The sequence below is a fragment of the Lathamus discolor genome, chromosome 8 (assembly GCF_037157495.1).
Source record: "Lathamus discolor isolate bLatDis1 chromosome 8, bLatDis1.hap1, whole genome shotgun sequence".
Lineage (NCBI taxonomy): Eukaryota > Metazoa > Chordata > Aves > Psittaciformes > Psittacidae > Lathamus > Lathamus discolor.
This window is the reverse complement of record NC_088891.1, coordinates 11253708-11273716: the sequence shown is the minus strand read 5'-3', so window position 1 is coordinate 11273716 and position 20009 is coordinate 11253708. Positions and strand designations below refer to the sequence as shown.

Genomic DNA, 20009 nt, shown 5'->3' with positions numbered 1-20009 from the left:
CCAATGGAAAGCACAGAAAGCTGACGCCTTACGGTTATTGGGCAGCGCGCCCTCACTCACACCCGAGAGGGTTCCGGCGCCGCGTTTCTGCGGCGCTCATTGGCCGCCGATTTGCGGGAGGGGGCGTCAGCCGCACCAATGGCAGAGCGTCGCGCCCTGAGGGGCGGCTCCGAGGGCTGCAGCGCGGTGTGGGCGCGCCTCGCCGGGGCGCGCGTGCTCTCCTCGGGCTGCGCCGCCAGCCGTCGGGGGCCGGTACCGCGGCTGCGGCATGGCGCGCGGCCTCTGCGGGCAGCGCCCGAGCCCGTGTGGCCCCGGGGCGGTTGTTGGCCGTACCGAGCCGTGACCGCCCCTATCCGAGAGGCCGCAGGCGGCTCCTGGCGGCCGCTCCGGCGCCGGCCGAGTTTCAGACCCGTCGCCTGGCCCGCCGCGGCTGCCCGCAGCGCCACGGCACAGCGGGGAAAGGCCCCGGGGCCGGGCCGCGCGGGCACCGCCTGGGAGGGGGAAGGGCACGAGGGGCCGGCACGCGGCGCGCCGGCGGCCCTGGGGCAGGGTGACCCCTGCAGCTCCGCGGAACAGCCCGCGGCGGGTGCGCTGCCTCCCGCGGCCAAGGTCAGGGGCTGTCCTCGGGCCATGAAACGCGGTAGGGAACAGGCGTGAGGAAACCGGACCGGGGAGCTCAGAGCGGGGCGTTTGCCTCCTGTAAAGCCCTGGTCTCAAGGGCAGCTCTGGAGCACGCGCGTTTCCTTGGCGGGGGGGTGCGTGCCTCGGCTGCCCGAGCCCGCGGGACGGGCAGTTGCTGCGCTTGAGGGACGGCACCTCTTGTTGTGAAAGCTTTTTCCCTTCTAGGAAGAAGGAAAAGTCACGGTCACAGCCTGGTTTTGTTGCTATTATTTGAGTTCATTCTTAGTAACATTAAACTGCGTAATTTACAAACTGGTAACTCCGTTCGTTGACCCCACGGTGTTTACAGCAGCGGTGGGTGGTGTGTCGCCAACCATCCGGCTTCTCGGCTTTTGGTGATTTTTACTGGTTTTCTTCGGGTGAGGCTCCAGTTCATTTCTCTCGCAGTTATTTTTAACTTCCAAATGACACATAATTTGGTCTCTTGGCTTTTCTTCTTCTTTTTCTTTTCACGGGGAATGGACAGTTAGTTAAAAACGCAATTTTTCTTTCATTTTGTGACTAATCTCATTTCCACTTTGCAACAGAGGAGCTGCCTTGGTGGAGTTTTGTGTTTTGTTTGCATGGGGTTTTTTTTTGTGTGTGTCTATTTGGCTTTTGAAAGGAGAAGTTTCAAATCTCTTCAGAGAATACCAACACCCCTAGACTAATGGAGGTCTCCACAGGGTAAAACCTTATTCTCAGCTTCCCATGAAGCTTCACAAAGGCAGAAAGCCAATATATGATCATACTACATAGTAGTGTTATTATGCAGTTTTAAGGAATGCATCTCACACTAAATCCAAATTCCGGTAAAATTGGGATGCTCTTTCCAAGCAGTTAAATTCACTCTACCACAGGATTTCAGCCGTTTGGCTCTAAGGTTCTTCCAAAATCTTGGTCACTTATTGTGACCTCACAATATTGTGATCCTCACCTTTCACCAAGCAAGATGCATTCTTCAAGCTTGATGCTCAAAACTGATTTTTGATCTAAAAACACAAATTCCACTGTTTTTACCACACCTTGCCATTGACATAAACACACAACTGTTCCAGGATTTTAACATGAGATAAATAAGCAAAGTAGGGATAATAAACAAACTAGAAGCACAGTGGGTTTTGGAAAGGCAATGAGGCTGAAAAATGCTGTTCGCATCAATTCAGCACTGACAGAGCTGGAACAAAAATGACAACAACCGGACTCAGAAATTCCTGTGATTAAACAACTCCACTGGGGAAGGGTGATGGCAGCCTGTGCCTGATGTGATGACTGACATATGCTAACACACTCACTGACAGCCCAGGGTCCAGGATTTGTCATGATCAGACCTTGAGTCTAAAGGCCAGATGTGAAGAACAGGTAAGGTTAGTGATGTTATTTATCGAGATTACCATGCACCTCTCACATCTATGGAAAGGGAGAATTCCATTTTGATTCAGGCAAACATTTTTCACTTCTACGGAACTGATATGGCTAAAATACAGTAAAATTTTGAACACTTTTTAATACACAGCTGTGGTAGAACAAATGGAATGTTATGCTCAGTAAAGTGTAAACATATAGCTGTCAGGCGCTCTAAGGCTGCAGACCCCAGAATGGCTGCGTATCCTGCCCATCTCATTCCACATCTGTGTCTGTGTGTGCTAGCCATTTCCCTGGCCCTTTGTCTCTCTCTCCTCAATGATACTGCTGCTATGGTGAAAAATAGAGAGAAAGAACAACAGGATATTGTCCAGTTCAACTCTGTGTGCCAACAGTGACAAAATGTTGTTCTCTCCTCGATTTGTGGGTTCTGGTTGCCTTTTATTAGTCCTGAGCAAGCCCAAACACATTCAGATGTTTTCTAAATTCTTCCAGTTCGTTTGGAAACCTTGAGCCTTGGAGGAGGAAGGTGGTGTCCTGTGCCCCGGCGCAGACATTCCCATCCTGGAGGATGACACTGACTCATGCAGAGGGAAAGAACAGTTCTGTTGTAAAACACAACAGGAAGACATCCAGCGGTGCTGTGTGCCAGGAGGACACCTGCAGCGCTGCCGCAGGGGTGGAAGCAAGCCACAGGCTGCATGGATAGTGCTGGGAAAACTGCACGGCTGCATAGATCTGACGCCAAACCAGGGTGCTATTTTTGGTTTCTGTTCTGCTTTTCTGACACCTGTAGGTAAGCGTGAAGTGCACAGCAGACTTCTGCAGCATCTTGCAGAGCGAAGGATCTGGGATCACAGTGAGGCATTCTTGCTTAGCACTCAGGATTAATTATAACCCAGGGATACGAACTGTAGATGTGCTGGAGTTGCCAAGACACTCTGGAGGTGGCTGCATGCCAGTGCTTGAATGAGGAGGTACCACCCTGCCAGGACTCCTGGGAGCAGCAGGTAACAGCCAGGTACACTCGGAGCCCCACGGAGGTGGATGGTCAAATGCTGGGGGTACGGTGGGAGGACAGCAGGCGTTGAACTGGTTTTTTTTTTTGGGTGTGGGGATGTTTCTGTATCTAATTTGATGCTCGGCTCAGTCAGCCTGCTTTCAAAACAGGTTATTTGTGTATAGTGACATACTTCATGATTTTTAAGAAAATCATAGCTTTGATACAGTCTCCTTAGCATGAAATAAACCCACAAAATCTGCAACTAATGTGAAGAGTGGGTGAAAGCTTTGGCTTCTGTATGTCCTCATGGTTCTGTGAGCCACTGTCCCTTCTCTGCTGCACCCAAACAAGGCATCAATGGTGATAAAGGCCATTGTGAGAGGATGAAGTGAGGTGAAAAATCATAATTGAGCCAGATAATGAATTATATTAAGACCATCAAGGATAAATATAGAGTAATTTATGACACATTCTGCAATCATATATTGCATAGGCCATCTAAAGCTAAGAGCAAACATAACAAATGCTTTGAAAGATAAATGGCAGAACTTCAAATGATCTGCTTGAACTGGGAGAAGTGATGAAGTGTAAGAAAACCACTAAGGTGAAAGAAATAGATCTGCTAATTACATAATTGTGGGCCTATATAAGAAATGTCTGTGAAGGGAGAAGTTTACATTGTGTGGTTGTGAAGGCTTCAGTGGGGCCTCAGGAAGATTGAATTGATGAAGCTGTAACTTCTGTTAAGCTGTAAGCTTTATAAAAACACCCCACACCTTCTTTATAAATTAACACATTATAATATTGTTTAAATAATCTGGGGCATGAAGAAGTTGTTATGATAGGCTACTCTAGAGCCCTGAGTTTGATTTGAATGTAGACAATAGTAGTCTTTAACCACTATAAAGTTTTTTATGATGGCTTCAGGGCACTTAAAAGTCAGCTTCCTGATTGTGTTGCCAGTTCAAAAGTGCTGTGTCAATAGTTTTATATGTTCTGGGAAGCTCTACTCTGATGAACAGTTTCTGTTGCTGGTGTACAAAGCTCCCCCCCCCCCCCCCCTTTTTATGGGCTTTTTGGAGTTGTAAAATATCCTTTATTTTGAGCTTTTGTGTATCTACGAAGAGTAACTGTATTAGATGTAAGAACAAGACTTTCTTTTGCACTGGTTTGTAAATGTTAAGCATTCAATCTGTTGTGCTTCAAAGCTCTGCTTAAAACCTGATCATAAATTGTTGTGTAAGACCTAACTTAATTCTAACATTAGTTTTGCTACTCTTCTGTAAAGAAGCCAGACCTTATACTACTGTCTGCCTGGGAGTATATGTGCGGAGTTCTTAGCCCTGATTTCTGACATGAACATACTGATTTAAAATTTATGCTACTCTTCTGTCCAGGTATGTTTAAGATTTTTATAGTTTTGTTTTAGTCTTCTGAAGTGTGTATTGCTCAATAACTGTTACAAGACTTTAATATATTTTAGTGTAAATTTAACTAATGCTCTCTTTGCAGGTATACTCAGCAGATGCTTTGGGTGATTTTTACCAGTGAATCTGCACAAGGAATTCCCTCCTAAACTTACTTAGGAACTGCATCTTGGTCTTTCTACTGCTTTAACTCCCAGAGAAACAATTGTGCTTAACAAGACCTTACTATCTGCTGAAAATATAATGACTGAATTCCTGGTTTGTTTTAATTGGTGCAGTGGTGAACAGCCCCAGCCGGTAGGTAGATGCACATCCATTATCAGATTTGAAGTTATCTTTCAGTTATGTGGAAAACACTTTCATTGTCATGTTGTTATAATGAGTTTGAGCTAAGTAACGTAAAATAATGAACCAGACCATGTTTGGCCATGGGAGTGTTTGCAGTTCTTAGGCCCTGACTTTCCAACATTAAGGAGAGTTTTTTGCTAAAATTCATTTAGCAGTAATAGAAGAGAATTTAACCCTGTTTTACTGCAGGAAGGCTGAAACTTCAGCCCAGTTACCACGAGGAGTCATTAGGGGTCAGTATTGACTGTCTTTTTTTAATCTCAGCTGCTTGTGTCTGTCTGAAAGCTGCTCATGTTTGCAGAATAGAGACCTAAGGTACCTTCTTTCTTATAGAAGAGGCGCCGGAGACTGGACCGGAATATGATAGGAGAACCAATGAACTTTGTACACACTGCGCATGTTGGGGCAGGAGAGATGAGTAGTGACTATACATCAGTAAGTGTGCACCTCCTGGATAAGCAGAGATCTCCTCTCAGTAGCCTGTAGAGTAGGTAGCTAATAAACCTCTAGATTATTGTGAGAGGGAAACTGACTTACATTTACTTTTTTTTCTTAATAGAATAGCATCAGAACAGAACTGCCCTTTAGTTTGTAAGCATAAGATACTGTGGAAAATACATACAGCAAGAAGTGTTAATTTCCCCAGTTTTTACATATCAGAATCTTTTGGATAAAGATTCTCTGGATGCACTTGATAGTAGGTCCAGATAACACATCACCTTGGAGTCAAAGCTCTGCCAGAGTGATGTAAGGATATGTGGATTTGGGATAACGAGACCCATCTTATAGAATAGAATCTTAGAATAGTTAGGGTTGGAAATGACCTTAAGATCATCAAGTTCCAACCCCCCTGCCACCTTGCACTAAACCATGTCACCCAAAACTCCACCCATCCTGGCCTTGAACACTGAGATGGTCTTGATAAGCCCCTGGCCAGCAGCTCAGACTGTAGAATCACAGAATGGTTGAGGTTGGATGGGACCTCTCTAGGTCATCTGGTCCAACCACTCCTATCCAAGCAGAGCCTCCATACTTTGTTAGCTTGTCTATGAGAATCTTTCGTGAGAGAATGTCATGACTTAAGTGCGCTGACTTAAACCAGTATTTAACAGTCCAGGGTTTAGCTGTTATTTTTCCTTACCACCACTGGAACCCAGCACTGTAAACATATGGCTCACGTGCCTCTTCAAATCAATGCTTTTATTAGTTGCTCTGGCAACCATACTTTATAAGATGTGTGTTCTAATAAACTTTTTTTTCTAGGCTGTATCAATTCAGGACCACATGAAGTCTAAAGGTGGCTACACAAATGGCACTGCTGCAACTGTTGAGATGTAGGGAACCCTGAGAAGGCCACAATCTGCTCTGTCTTATGAGGACCCCCTGGACTGTGCTTTCAGATTCTCTAAAACCTCTTCATCATGGAGTAGGCAGAGTTCTCAAGTTTTAAATAGGCCAGTGCAAGCCTTGGTGTTCTTTGCGCAGTAGCTTCTGAAGGAGTTACTGTAAGTTACCCTTAAAATGGTCTGTCTTGGTAGTGTTGTAGTTGCAACTGTAACTTGTCACTGGGCATGACTTCCTAGCTGTGTCCCAAAAAAATTGCAAAGTTATAAGATGGGATTGGAAATCCGTATGAATTGCCTGGGGATTTGGTCTGTGTCTTTTTCTCTCCTCAAGGAATGCCAAGGTTAGTTTAATTGGAAGGTATCACATGCCTGCACTTCTTACATGGGCTGAACTGAATTGCTAAGTGGGATCCTGTAGCCGGTAATATAACTTTAGCGTGGTTTTTAGGTGGCTAACAACCTAATGCATAAATCTACTGAGCTGTACTTTGGTATTTTTTTAGTGTCTTTTGATGGGGAGCAAACTCTAACATATGCAGTTAGCTGAGTCTCCAAAACCTGGTGAAACTTCTGCTTTGCTGTGGTAACACTTATGTAGCTAAAAATTGAGGTTTTGCAAACATGCCCACTCTCAACTGAGGCTTAGAAACCCAGACATTTCTCTCAACTACTGGGCTGTCTCCCTTCCATACATGCACTAGTACGACTGACAGGGCTAATTAACAATAAATTGCCTGTTAATTTCAAGTGGTGCTACAACATGCTCACAACTGTTAGTTTTGCATGACTACTATTGAATTTTAAACAAAACATATCTAAGATCACTCTCTGTTACCTATCTGTAATGGTAACTACACAGGACTTTAAGGGATATCTCACTTTCTGGCTCCTTGATTTTGAGATTCTTACTTTCCAGATGAACAGATTATTTTTTTTATTGCATGTAGTTAAACAAAAAGTATGGATTAAGTGATTCAGTCTTGTGAAGGACAAATTGCAGGAGAGTATTAAATGGAAACAAGGTCTTGCAGAGTTCCAGCACTTCATAAATATTTAAATAAATAGCCATAAATATTTAGCTGTTCCCAACCTACATTTATTACCTGGCTCTTAATCACCTTTCTATTAAGTGATGTGACCAAAAGCTGAAGAAGAGCTGGGTTTTTCTTTTACCCAATCACTGACAACTGTTCTCCAGCTCAAAATTGAGTGATTGCCAGGGCAGAAACTTAAGAAATCTGCTTGCTGTCATGGGATTAACTGATTACAAGTGTTTAAATTGCTGCCATATCAGTTATGCTGGAAGTCAGCAGAATTCTCTCCTTGCTCTAGGCACAAGATCAGTTACGAACTTTTTTCCATCTAAAAACCCATATAGCTGGCAAATCTTTTAACTTGCGTGATTCTGTCTTGTGGCTTTGACACTTCCTAGATCTGGACTGCTGCCTCAGCTGAATTGGTGGGCTGCCTTTTCTGATTATATCAGGGAACCTAAAATAATGAAAGGTAGCTCTGTGTTTCTGTATGCATTCAAAAAAAACCCAGACCCTTCTCAAAGGGTCAAAGAGGGAGTGAGAATGTTACTTTCTGTAAAGGTCAACAGTTAATCATAACATTCTGCAACCACATAAGAGAAATCTAACATCCATGTTTTCCTAAATCCTTACTCTTGAATTGGAATGCATACCGATTTTTAATATATTTTAAAATTAGCATGAGTTAACTCTTTTAAAGTCTTTCATACTCCTGTCTTCTAACTTCAGATTTATTCCAAGAGCCTAGTTAAGATACAGAGTTTAAAACGGCTAAATCCTGTATACTGTTTAAGGAAGCATGAAGTGGCCAAGTTGTTTATAAAGAGTAGAGTCAAATTCAGCAGCTATTAAATTGAGTTCATGCGTTCACTGGTCCATACCTACCCAGAAAAAATAGTGGTAGGGCAGTTGTCATGAAAATGGATGGGTTTTGTTAACACTGTAAGAAACCCCACTGAACAGGAGTTAGTATTTCCTAAAGACCCATTCAGTACATTTGTGATCAGTGGTGTCTGCATAATCAGAAAGAAGGGCACTGGTTATCATATCAGTTCTTCTCTCTTAAATCAACAGAATTTTGTTACTAAATCCTTATTTACAAAAAAATCCTAGTTCCTGTTATATAAACCAAGTAGCACTATCTGATGTATAACTCACCTGTTTTCATCAGATTCTATAGTATTATATAGGACCACATTAAAGTGTCACATCATTAAAAGGAAATGTTTTGCTACTGCATTAACAGTGGCATTACTTTTAAAATCTAACCAAACATAAAAATATGTCTTAGGACTTGGGGGAGTTCCTTTGTTGTATATTTAGAAACCTTCTTTAGCTGTAACCTGTTACATAATTCAGTATAAACCCATCTTGGTTATAACAAATATGTTGAACTATGCACTCACACTCTTTTCATATTGTAGAAAGTCTTGGTGTTCTCTCTGCACTGCAAACCTGTTGGTTAAGTGATGGATCAGCATGGCTTGAGCTTTTATTGCACAAAATAAAATTTCTCCACCAGGGAGCACAGTTTTACATTGTCTTTTCTGCCTGCTTTATGCAAGATTACTCCACTGTGGGATGCGTGTGTGTTTGGTGGATTTTGAGCTTGACTGTAATAAAATACAGTAAATAAGACCAAAGGCTTGAACTTTTTAATCTATGTCGTAGGCCTTATATCAAGACAGTGTGTCAGTGAAGCATGGCTGCTCTGGCCTGATGGCATTTTATTGTTCCTTTTGGAAGGAAAATCACTTGCAAGCAGAGCAGGAACAAGTCCTTTATATGCACAGTCTCAGAACTGCATCTGTTTTCTTCCTTTAAAGAAAAGAAAAAAAAAAACTTGGGGTTGGGGGGAGTAACTGTTTTTTGGTTTTATTTTAAATATTACTTGTCTTATCCTTGATGTCCCTGCCAGGCTTTACTGACTATCCCATAATGCTGCATAAACCTGCAGACAATATATGGAAAAGGTATTTGGCTCTTTCACAACCTAGTATGTTTCTCTACCTCCTGCAGAGCAGCTTTGTAACAATTACCTGGCAATTACTCTGTTGCAAGTTAGCTTCTAACACATGTAGTACTGTTCCTTTGTATGGTCTTGCCATACTGGACTGTCAGGTGCTTCTGCAGTTTCCACTCCGTATAGACAAAAAAAAAAATGTGTAAGAGATTAATAAATACCCTTTATCTTACAGTGACAGCATGAATAAGCACAATTTTGACAGTGATAAATTCCATGGAGGTATGTTTATGAGATTCATTATATGTTACTAAATATAGTAATACTTAAAACAAAAAATTAAATCTGTCAGGGAAAGATGATTATGTGGCTGCTTTTCATTGTGCTTGGATTTATTTTGCTATCAGCATTGTGACGCGGCCATAAAAACCTGACACTGGAAGATAAGAATGATCTTGTCTGTATTTTATAATCGCTGTGGAGATAGACAAGGTGAACTACAGGAAGAAAAACAGTGGCTGTGTTACAGCAGTGTCCAAAAGATACCCTTGGTGAGTGGGTTCCTGTAAGGCTTCCAGATACTTTGTGGTTCTGCAAACTTGGTCAGTCAGGAATCTCAGGCAGTCGTTTTAATGATACTGTACTATGAAATCATCCAGGTAAAGTTTGGCAGCCAGGGAATATGAGGTAGAAGCTAGCTCTTCCTTCCTACCATTTGTATGTTTTCTCAAGGGAACACACTCTTCACTGGGACTGATTAAAAAGAGTATTTGCAGTACTCTGGTTTACTAGGTTATGCTTCTAGTTTATGGCTTCTGAAGGCAGACTTTGATTTCTAAAATCTGTAAGGTGGGTACATCACACACTAAGGGTTAATGTCAAAGGTGTGGAGTCCTGAAAAACAAAGGATTTCTGGTCCATAAGACTGCAGATTGGCTTCAGTGCAGAAAACAAAGATGAACCAAAAATAAAATGTTTTTCTGAAAACAAGGCTGCTTGGAATAGATTTTTCATTATTTTTCTTAAGTGGAAACTTGCATTTTTAACTCCTTGCTATTGTAGTACCACTCTTACTATGTACCTTTCTATCTTAATACAGGGTCTGGATCAACAGTATTTAGACCCAAAGTAGCATTCAGTGCTTGAAATTCAAACTTTTAGATGTTCACCTCTACAGCTGAAGTCCCTGTGAGCCTAAGGAGATGCTCTAAGTAGTTGGTCTCTGGACTTCTGCAGACACACTGCCCTTTCTTCATCCACAGTAATTTCAGTGGCATGCAAGGCCCTAGTTTCTTACATCAGTAGTTTTCCTGCTGATATCCATGTGGTTACAGTGTATACGTAACCAGTTTCCTAGTCCTGTACAGAAAAGGAACTGGCCTGTTGTTTCCTCAACAGAGCCTTAAACTGTGGAGTTAAACTTTTCACCACATGCAGCTCTGAGCAAGTTTTGTACTTTGTTATGTGAAAACAAAAAGTCTCTTTGTTTTTGTTTAATTCTTCATACTCCAGGAAAGGTGGTCTGAGAGGCTTATGGATCTACAGAACTACAGTTGGGAAACTACAGAAAGATAAGCTCCACAAGTGAGGCAGATTTAGAAGCTATGGAGAGGCAATTTGGTATGTGCTTATGAAGAACTAGCAGAGAGCAGAACATGTGCGTGTTGGCATCTGTTAGCTGCAATGCCCAGGAGAGCTTTGTTCATATCAATTAGAAAATACTCGTAACATGTGCGTAATTAGTATATGGAGGAAATTGGGCACTTAAATGCATGACTAAGCTGGGACTTTGAGACAAGAGACTGCCAATATAACTTTAATGAATGGCAGTATCCTTGTCCTGCAATGGCTTACAGAGCTGTTTCCACAAAGTCTGGAGCCACCCAGAAAGCTGGCTTGGGTTGCAGTAGCTGCAGACTGAAGCCACATCTATATTTGGAAGATGAGATGGCTGCTTTATTTTTATGGAACACAAAACAAATAAAACTTGGAGTTAACACAAAATAGGAGTAGTAAAAGGATATTAGCATTCAGTCTGTTATGCTGCCCAAACTTCAGGGAAGTTAACTAGATCCATCTGACATTCAGCTTCCAGGTGTTGGAGCCGAAAGGTCATGAAGACTTCCCTGCACCTGAGAAGGTTTGAGTAACACTCTCCTGGACTCTCTGCAGGCTGAGATGCCAGGAGGTCACCATGGCTACACATTGCCATTAAGACCTTTTCTCCCAGTGCTATGTAGAGAAAGGAAATACAAAAGAAAATAGTGAAAGCACTCTGTGTGGGCAGGGACATTACTAGTATGTGTTCTTGTGCCAAAATAGCTCACAACCTGAGGTTCTTGATACTGAAATAGGACTGCTGTCTTCACCTGGGAACTTACAGATGAGCAAACTCATGTTAAAATGTGTCCTTTCAGGGAGATGGGGGTGTACAATAACATGGTTTGCTTTGGCCTCTGCACCACCCAAACCTAGCCCTCACTGGCTCATCAAGCATTGCAGTATGGCTACTGAACGCCCTGTGATTGTCACTTGTTCCATACATCCTGTTTCTGCACATCCTATTAATATGGCCAAAATCCCAAAATGTTACCCAAAAGTGTAGTTCCAGTGGGAGGAAGTTCTCTTAACATAGTTTTAATCCCATTTAGGTTGTCCCGTTAGTAACAGATGGACAAGAACAACAACTTTGAGGTGTCTGTTGAGACCTGTACGGTAAATTACTTATGAAACCAAGGCCACAAAGTTGTGCTGAAACTACTTTACTCAGAGAGGGTTTGGTTTTGGTTGTGGGGTTTTTTCCCCCCCTTTTTGGTTATTAAAACAATGTAAATGGGAAGAATATTCTCTTTGTAACAAATTTTAAGTTTCCTCAGATATTTGCATATACATCCAAACTGAACAAAATCAAAATAGTTATTACTAAGGGCCTACCCTAATTCAGGAGTGAAAAAAGAAAGAGTTGAATTATGTCTTTTACTGGTTTAATATATACATTTTAATATATATGTATATATTTGGACCTTCATCTTAAGTAACGTGGAAGGAAATAATCCATTCTTTTAAACTGAAATTAGTATGATTGTGCTGGCTTACTGGAAGTGTTTTACAAAAACTTGACTTAAAATCCACATTTAGACTACCAAGAGAGAATTTGGTGTGTTTTTAAAGCTGACATTGGCCTCTAAAGTGGATGACTAATTAATTTTAGATTCTTCATCAAAGAGCTAGAAAAAGTGTTTGGTTACGGGATTAATGTTATATATATATATATATAAAATAATGTATTTACATGCATCTGATCTTGCTGGTGCTTAAGACAAACATGTACACTTTACATAACTTACTTGAGCTGTGCCTAAAGGTGAATGAAGACTACACTGATAACCAGTAATTAATCTCTTCACAGTGAGCTGCCCAAAATGAAGGATTCATACATCAGGCAAAACAATGGCACTCATTCTAGAGAGAAATCTATTTTTTTTAAATCAATCTAATATATGTAAGTTTGAAAGTCCAGTTTCAACATGAGCTGAAGCTGCATGTTAATGGTGAAAGAAACATCCTTTTAAATGCAATTACCCACATTTACCCTGGCAGTCTCTACCACGAGGAAATATTAAAACCTGACTCAATACCTTTGAGGGTGTGATACAAGCTTGAAAATGTAATTGAGAAGTAAGGCTTACAGTCCTTCATTAATGCATGCTAATGTGACTTTGCTGCATAATGTCATATGAGGAAGGCTTTCACTAGTTTCTTTCAACTACTTTAAACATCACCTTTGAAAATGTGTTTGAATGGGTTATTCTCTCTGCTGCATAATGTCCAGTGAAGTAGGGTATCTCTTGCATAGATTGGTATTTACTGGTTTTCATACAAGGCTGTTACTACATGGGGAAAAGTTGCTAGACATGTATTTATATTAATAAATAATTCTTAAATAGCAGTCTTTCTATGTTTTGGATTATTTTCTTGCCAGGAAAGAGAGGTTCCATGAGGCTGTTGCACATGTCCTCATCTTTGCCATATGTCTCACAGAGATAGCAGGTTCCAGTAACAGTGTTCCCTGTGTCACTTCAATCAAGAGGTTTCACAGCATTATTCTGCTGTCTTGTTCCAAGCTTCAGCCAAAAAGCTGTGAAATGTGAAGCTCTGAAAGAAATGGTTTATGGGATGGGATAAAATTTTCTTTGGTTAAACCACTTCCTTTGCCATCTGCTTTTTTCTACCCAATTACTCCACCACCTACTAAATGTCTTAGAAACAGATTTACATTTAATATTTGGGACAATGCTTTCTCTTAGTACTTAGAAATTAATTAAATATAGTAAGAATTGTTTCATCCTTTTGAAATCTGTATATTGGTTAATGAACCCCAGATCTCCTCTTTACTGATTTCTATATGACATAACTGTTTATGACCAGAGAAATTGTCCCTTTTACAATCTTAGTCCTTTAAAAATTATGCAGTGTGTTTTCTCTTAAATACTAGTGCTGATAGCCACCCTTCCAAATCTGACTTCCTAACAAGGCAATTATTTTCTGTTATGGTATTTTATGCAAAATTAACAGAATTAGGCAGTAATTCACAGTTAAGCTAGTGGAAGAGCAAATTTAATTGCATAAGGAGGTACAGGGAAAGGAACAGAAAAAGGCAGATGGCCTGGGATGAGTTTACTCAAAAGCCAAGAGGCTGATAAATATGAAAAAACATAAAGTCGCACTTATTGCAATGGGAGTCAGGAGAATGGCCTTGGAATGGAAGGCCTTTTGATGTCTTTCCTTCTGTGTCAAATTATTTGTGTTTAGGAGTGTGTTTATGTGGCGGAAAACAGGCAGGGGGAAGGAAAGGATAATTTAATTAACCCTTTGAAAAGGATGTATAGCATTATTCAAGCAGTTTATTTTCTGTGCTAATGGCTATTTAGCTTCAGTTTCCACTCTAACTAATGTGCTCATTAAACACCTCTGTTCCTTATTGCTTTAGGAATGCCCGAGTTGAGTTACAGACTTTATTACACTGATTATGGGTAGAAGCTGTATTGCTCATTCCAAATTGAAAGTCTTTGGGCTTTGAGACATTCTTCAGGCTCTGAAGGTCTCAAAGGAAGGTGCTGAAATTTGAGACAAAATCATCTGATTTTAGTTTTGGTTACACAGTAAAGCTAATGGTAAAAATTAGGGACTACTTAAGTTGCCAATAAAGATGACCTAAGAAATTTTTACTGATGTCCTGCATATGAGGTGCCCATGTTCTGAACTAACAGTAGAGCTCTTCAATGCAGGTATTTCTAGTGAGCACAGTCCTGCTGGACTGTGGGGAATGTGTTTAATGTAAGAGATGTTTACACAACACCTTTAAACATTCAAAATTCCTTTAAATGAAAGGAAATTGTACCCAGTATTTCTCCTTGGTCTTTTTATTTTTTAATTATTATTTTTCTTCCTTTTTTTTCTTTCTTCTTCCCCCCCCCCCTTTTTTTTTCTTCCCCCCCCCCCCTTTTTTTTTTTTCCTTTCAGCTGCAGGCATAATAAACTTCTTGTGCTTTGCTGGGGAACACAAGGAGAAGGATTAGTATTTGGTAGGGCAGGACATGGAACCATGGAATCTGATCCTGTGCACAGATCTTGCACTTGCAATTCAGGTTAAATACTTCTTCCATTCCCAAAATACACTGTCTTGTACATACCCTCAGCTCTTTACGCATCACAGAATTAATAGATTCATTGACGTAATCTGTATTAATCTGTCATCTAGATCTTGTTAGATTCAGAAGAGATAGTAGTTGGTATGAAGTGTCACGGTTACTCTAATAACAGCACCAAAATAGAAAGAGTCAGATGGACAATGTACTAGCCATTTTTTTTAAATACCAGTTCTGCCACGGAATATGAATTATTAGCTGTGTCATGCTGTGCCACTACCTTTCACTATTTATGTACATAAAATTGTTGGGCATACTTTGGCAACCTAGCAAATCTACAAGATGCATAAGGCTGTTCCATTGTGGAAACAAAGATTGTCACTGGGGGAAAAAACCAAACAACTTGCCTGTTATCATCAAATACTGATCACAACACTACTTACTTACAGGTATGTAAATGCTACTCAGATTTTTACAGCAACAGCTTACTGAAAACCTGTCAAAATGCAGTGGGGAGTGTTGCCTGTACATGTTTTACATGGCTTTGTCCTCTAATTCACAGAGGGAAAACCATGCATGCAGGAACCTCCTTCCTCAGTAGGAATAACTACTAACCACTTAGTTTGTGAGCAGCTCCAGCAAGTGGGTTACCCACTGAAGGCTTTGATTTACTAAATTTACTTTGATTCACTAATGCTGGATTGCAGCTCAACTCCCACTCTCTTACGTCTCCCTTTCCCCTCACACCTCCGCCATCTTGTTTGTGGGTACATCACCTTTCTCCAACAGCATTTCTCCACCTCTGCCACTTCCCCTGCACGCTGTTCTTGAGGCAGGCCCAGGCCCTTCTGGAAGGAGCCGGAGTGGGCAGCGTAACCAACGCTTGGGGAACCTCCAGCAAAAGATGTTGCACAACTTCCTCAGCTGGTAAATCATGGAGCTGTTTCAGTCGGTCTCCTTCCTGTAAATCATTGCTGACTCTTACATATGGTGCATCACAGCCCTTTCAATGTTCTCAAAGCCTGGAAGACATCTCTGAAATGCTCTTTTTCAAACCGCACAACACAACACCCTCAATCTTTTGTTTTTAAGTCATGTTCTGCTGTTTCTTGTACTTTTTGCTCTTGCTGAAGACATACCATTGCCATACCTCTCCTGGCTTCGCATCTGTGCCTGATCACCCAGCAACACTCAGATTTGTCTCAGGAGATGTGAGGCAAAACCGACTGTTTCCTCTTATTTGTGATAGCTGTGAAGGGTTCCAGGCAGCATAAACCCGACACCCCGCACATCTTGGTGGAAAACCTGACCAGCTGACAGAAAAACCTCAGCGAACGCACAGGGCAAAAGGAGACTCAGCGGCTGGAGCTGGGCAGCAAAAGGCCCCTGCTGTCGGCAGAGCTGCGGACAGGCCCTTGCTCTCCTCACCCTAAGTCCCTTCTCTCCCTCCCTGGCCATAGCGGAGGGTCGGGCAGCCCGGCCCGCGGGCCGCCGCTCCGGGAGCGCCGCCCTGCGGCGGAGACCAGGAGACCCCGCGCGGAGGCGAAGGGGGAGCCGCGCCGCGGGCCGCGGCAGCAGCGGCAGCAGCCTCGGCCGGCCCCCTGCTCGCGGCGGCCGGAAGAGGAAGTGGCGCCTCTGCGGGAGCCGGCGGCGGTGAAAGGCTCCGTGGCGGGCGCGGGGAGCCCGAGCCCAGCCGAGGCCCTTCCCCGAGCGGGTGGCGGCGGCTGAGGAAGATGAGGGCCGTCGGGCTGCTGTGGGCCGTGTTCTGCGGCCTGCTGCTCCCGCCGGTAAGCGCCTGCGCTGCCCGCGCCGTGGCAGGGGCCGGGGCTCGGCTGCCGGCCCGGGCGAGTGCGGGGCGGCGGGGGGCCCGCGGGGGGCGGCGGAGCCGGAGCCGGCTGGGCCGCCCGTCTCTCCTCTTCCTCCGCCGGCCGAGGGTTTTCCTCTCTCCGCCTTACTCCTCTGTAACCGCTCACTAGAGGACCCCCGTGGCCGTAGGCATGGTCGGCGCCGCGCTTGTCTCCCCTGACTGGACTGGCGTGTGAGCGGTCGGAACCGTGTCCTGGGGTCCTTCCGGGACTCCCGATCCTGGCAAGGGCAAGGCCTCGGTTCTCCCCCCGGTCCCCTAAGCCCCTGCCTTATCCTCTCAGCCCGGGAGTGCAAGCCGGGCTCAGCCTCGGTCGATTGGTGGGTTTGGATAATGACTCAGAGAGGTGCCTGCGTAGATAAACGCTGATCTTTCTGGAGATATTTAAATTAGGGTGCTGGGGAAGGAGGAGCTCGTGGTGTGTGTATGTGTCTTGGCTTTCGGCCTATTCATCTTAAGTGCCATCTTGGTTCCTGTATGGGTTATCTTTGCAGCTTCTCCCAGCACGCAGGTATATGTTGCCATGGAAATCTGGGACATTCTGCATCACAGAGTAGTGAAATGGGGAAGCCAAAAACCTCTGTATGCTGCTTAAGCAGTATGAAAGGCATACCTATATTAAATGCTGCTCCGCCAGATTGTTTTGTTGGTGGGATTTTTGTTTGCTTGCTTTTAACATAATTCTTACCTTGTTTTGCTAAGGCAGGATGGAGAATACATTTCTGTGTAGGAAGTCACCCTTGAATATGCTCAGCAGTAGGTGCACAGCACAGTTTGTTGGTGCCTTGAGAATGCCTCTGGATGAAGTAGTGTACCTCTGTACAATGACTGTCTGTAGGTCTTACATAGCTGTCATTAGTTGCACTGGGGTTTTCTGAAGAGCGGTTTAGGTCCTTAACCCAGTGCTTTGCTGCTGCTGACAAGGGAAGGGGCTTCTCCTGCTCTCTTGGAAGACTGCAGGTCCCCTGAACTGCCTCCTCCTTTGCCCTAGAAATGCAGGTGTAGTGGTGGTGAGCATGAGACCAGGTCACTGAGCCTCAAGAGCAGTATCCTGAGATGGACACTATGGGGAGTTAGCGCTCAGGACAGTAGTAGGTGTGCAGGGAATGACCACTGCTGTTCTCTGAGCATGGATTCATGGTGGCAATGCCCAGAAGGGAGGGAAAGAGGGACAGTGTGCGTGTGTTAAAGGGCTGCTGGCAGAGCTACAGAGTGATGCTTGTTCTGTTCATTGCTAGTTTTCTTCCTACCTTTTTATGTTTCTGTGAGGTTTATGTTGTTACTTGCTACGTGAAAAATATTTTGTCCTTGTACTGTGCCTTTGATTTTTCTTGTATGTCTTACCTAGATGCTACCTGTGATGGATATTGTAAATATAAGCTTGATTTGGTGTCGTGTCCACTGGTTCATAAAACTTCCAGTATTCTACATGGTGGGGTTACAGTCAGGCTAAATTTATATCCCTGCAGTGACAGGGATGTGTTGGGAAAAATAAGGATGAAGAGACAGTATGAGATGCCTTCTTCTCTATCAAAGGTAAGGAAATATACAAGAAAAATATGAAGATGGTAAAGAAAGGAAATCTGATGAAGGAACCACCTGTCACAAATAGGAAGAAATCTGTTTGGGAATCATCTGAACCTGAAGTGAGAGATGATGATGCTCCTTTAGGGAAGGACAGCTGTCATGCTTCTCCTCCACAAGGGAATGTTTTTATGCTGGAGCAAATCAGCCTATGGAAACAGGTTAATCTTTTTCAGGAGTAGTTTTGTGGATACTGTTGGTCTTCTACTTATAAAAGAAGACTGAAAATGTGCTCAGTAAGAAATGTGTACTTTGCATGTATGCTGAGAGGAGGATTTGTTTTGTACTGTTCAGTGGCACAGCTGGCTGCAAGGCTGCGTACCCAAACTAGTAGCTCTTGTCTGTTGTGAAAGAAGGATACAGAAGCAATTAGAAAATAATAGAAGTTCAGCTGGATACAACAGCCTTTTAGGGGGGATGGTCCACGTGGGTGTAGCATGTAGCATTTCTCTTCAGCTTTAGCTTCTAAATGCTGTCTTTAGAGCCTAGCAGCAAATCATGAGTGTAAACGTCATGCTCTGGTCCTCCATCCCCCACCTCATGAGGAAGAATTGTGTTCCCTGATTCATCCCAGAGCAGGGAAGTGTGCCAAACAAAGCATGCATGTCAAATAAGCGAGTAATCGCTCCTTCTAGGTAGACTTACGCTTGTGTAGCATTAACACTTGATTTCCTGGAAAATCCAGAAAACACTTATTCTACTTTGTGAAGCAGAAAGAGCTGTCAATGAATGGAAGCATCTTGGGTTTGCACCTGCTGGAAGTCTTTATTGCTTTTAATTTACCATTAGTTTGCACTTCATAGGTGAATGCACTTAAGAGGGAAGCTTGAGAATTTTTGTGCTGATCATAGATCATGGAGCAACTTACTGGAGCTGACAGCTGAAGAGCTGTTACATGTTAAACAGTTAATATGCTCAGGCCCTTTGACACAGTTCTCCCAGCAGATGTTCATGCGCTGTGGCCAATATAATGGATTCCTCTGAAGAAGGTTTTTTGCTATTCAAGCCAGGCAGACATAAACCTCTGAAACAATACCGTCACATGTTTTTCTTTCGTTTCTGGTTCTCACTTGCTGCAGAATACTGATACACTAGCTGGAGGAGAAATGCCTCTATAGCACTGTTAATGATTAGCGTTGTATATCTGACAAATATTTGGGCTTTTCCCCCTTGCCCCTGCTTACTTCAAGCTTTATATCTCAGTGCTCTTTCAGACAACTTGGAATTTACAAAATCATTTTTAATTAAATACATTGGTACTTTCTGATAGGGAGGTCAGTTTCTGTCTCAGGAAGAATTGTCAAAATGAGATCATCTCCCGGTTTTTTTAAGGTGACACTTCTGCTTATTTGCTTATTTGTTTTTAACGTTTTAACGTTTAATCCTTAGTTTGTTAATTTATCCACTGAGATACCTGACCTTTATTAGCATATTAATGCTTGGGGAGAGCTCTGTATCCCTAAAATTATCAGAAATTTTATGATTAATTTGTATTAGTAACAAAAATTATATTAATGTGAGAGACTCAGAGTAATCTTAATAGACACCAGTATTTCCCTAACTACACAAATTCTTCCTAAATTACAGTAGTTGATATCTTTGTGTTTACAGTTTTTTGCTAAAAAATAGTCTAGGAATTGTTAAACAATACCTTTATTAGTAGGGGAATTCTAGAGTCTCCAAGGAGGGAAGAACTTCAATCCACTTTTACTGTTTTAATTGTTTTCTATGTAAAGCTTTGCACTTAGCAAGTAAAGGATACAGAAT

General features: G+C 42.7%; 2 protein-coding genes and 1 long non-coding RNA gene across 17 annotated transcripts in view; 2 read left to right on the top strand and 1 right to left on the bottom strand.

The window, feature by feature from the left end:
• The first annotated feature begins 125 nt into the window (after positions 1 to 125).
• On the top strand, positions 126 to 8708 carry LOC136018988 (CDC42 small effector protein 2-B-like). 12 transcript variants are annotated; one of them, XM_065688716.1, is made up of 6 exons: positions 166 to 609; positions 847 to 3046; positions 4317 to 4425; positions 4541 to 4752; positions 5137 to 5238; positions 6067 to 8708. In XM_065688716.1, exons 4-6 carry the CDS (start codon positions 4699 to 4701, stop codon positions 6139 to 6141), a joined length of 231 nt encoding a protein of 76 aa, XP_065544788.1. In that variant the 5' UTR covers positions 166 to 609; positions 847 to 3046; positions 4317 to 4425; positions 4541 to 4698; the 3' UTR covers positions 6142 to 8708. The 12 variants fall into 12 exon arrangements, with proteins under 12 accessions (XP_065544785.1, XP_065544784.1, XP_065544782.1 ...); XM_065688717.1 differs by lacking the exon at positions 166 to 609 and having other exon boundaries at positions 2799 to 2821; positions 2904 to 3046; XM_065688713.1 differs by lacking the exons at positions 5137 to 5238; positions 6067 to 8708 and having other exon boundaries at positions 126 to 609; positions 847 to 1040; positions 2822 to 3046; positions 4541 to 4689.
• Positions 8709 to 8816: 108 nt separating this feature from the next.
• LOC136018990 (uncharacterized) lies at positions 8817 to 16379 on the bottom strand. Its single transcript, XR_010614692.1, has 2 exons — positions 15571 to 16379; positions 8817 to 9001 (listed from the first exon to the last, which is right to left on the bottom strand). It is a non-coding gene; the product is annotated as an uncharacterized LOC136018990 (long non-coding RNA).
• Positions 16380 to 16386: 7 nt separating this feature from the next.
• SPPL2A (signal peptide peptidase like 2A) overlaps positions 16387 to 20009 on the top strand; it is a 28278-nt gene continuing 24655 nt past the window's right edge. For 2 of the 4 annotated variants that reach the window (XM_065688703.1, XM_065688701.1), the window contains exon 1: positions 16387 to 16581. In XM_065688703.1, coding sequence (XP_065544775.1) covers positions 16528 to 16581 — 54 coding nt within the window. In that variant the 5' untranslated portion in view covers positions 16387 to 16527. The remainder of the gene's footprint in view (positions 16582 to 20009) is intronic. The other 2 variants (XM_065688702.1, XM_065688700.1) reach the window with 1 other exon arrangement.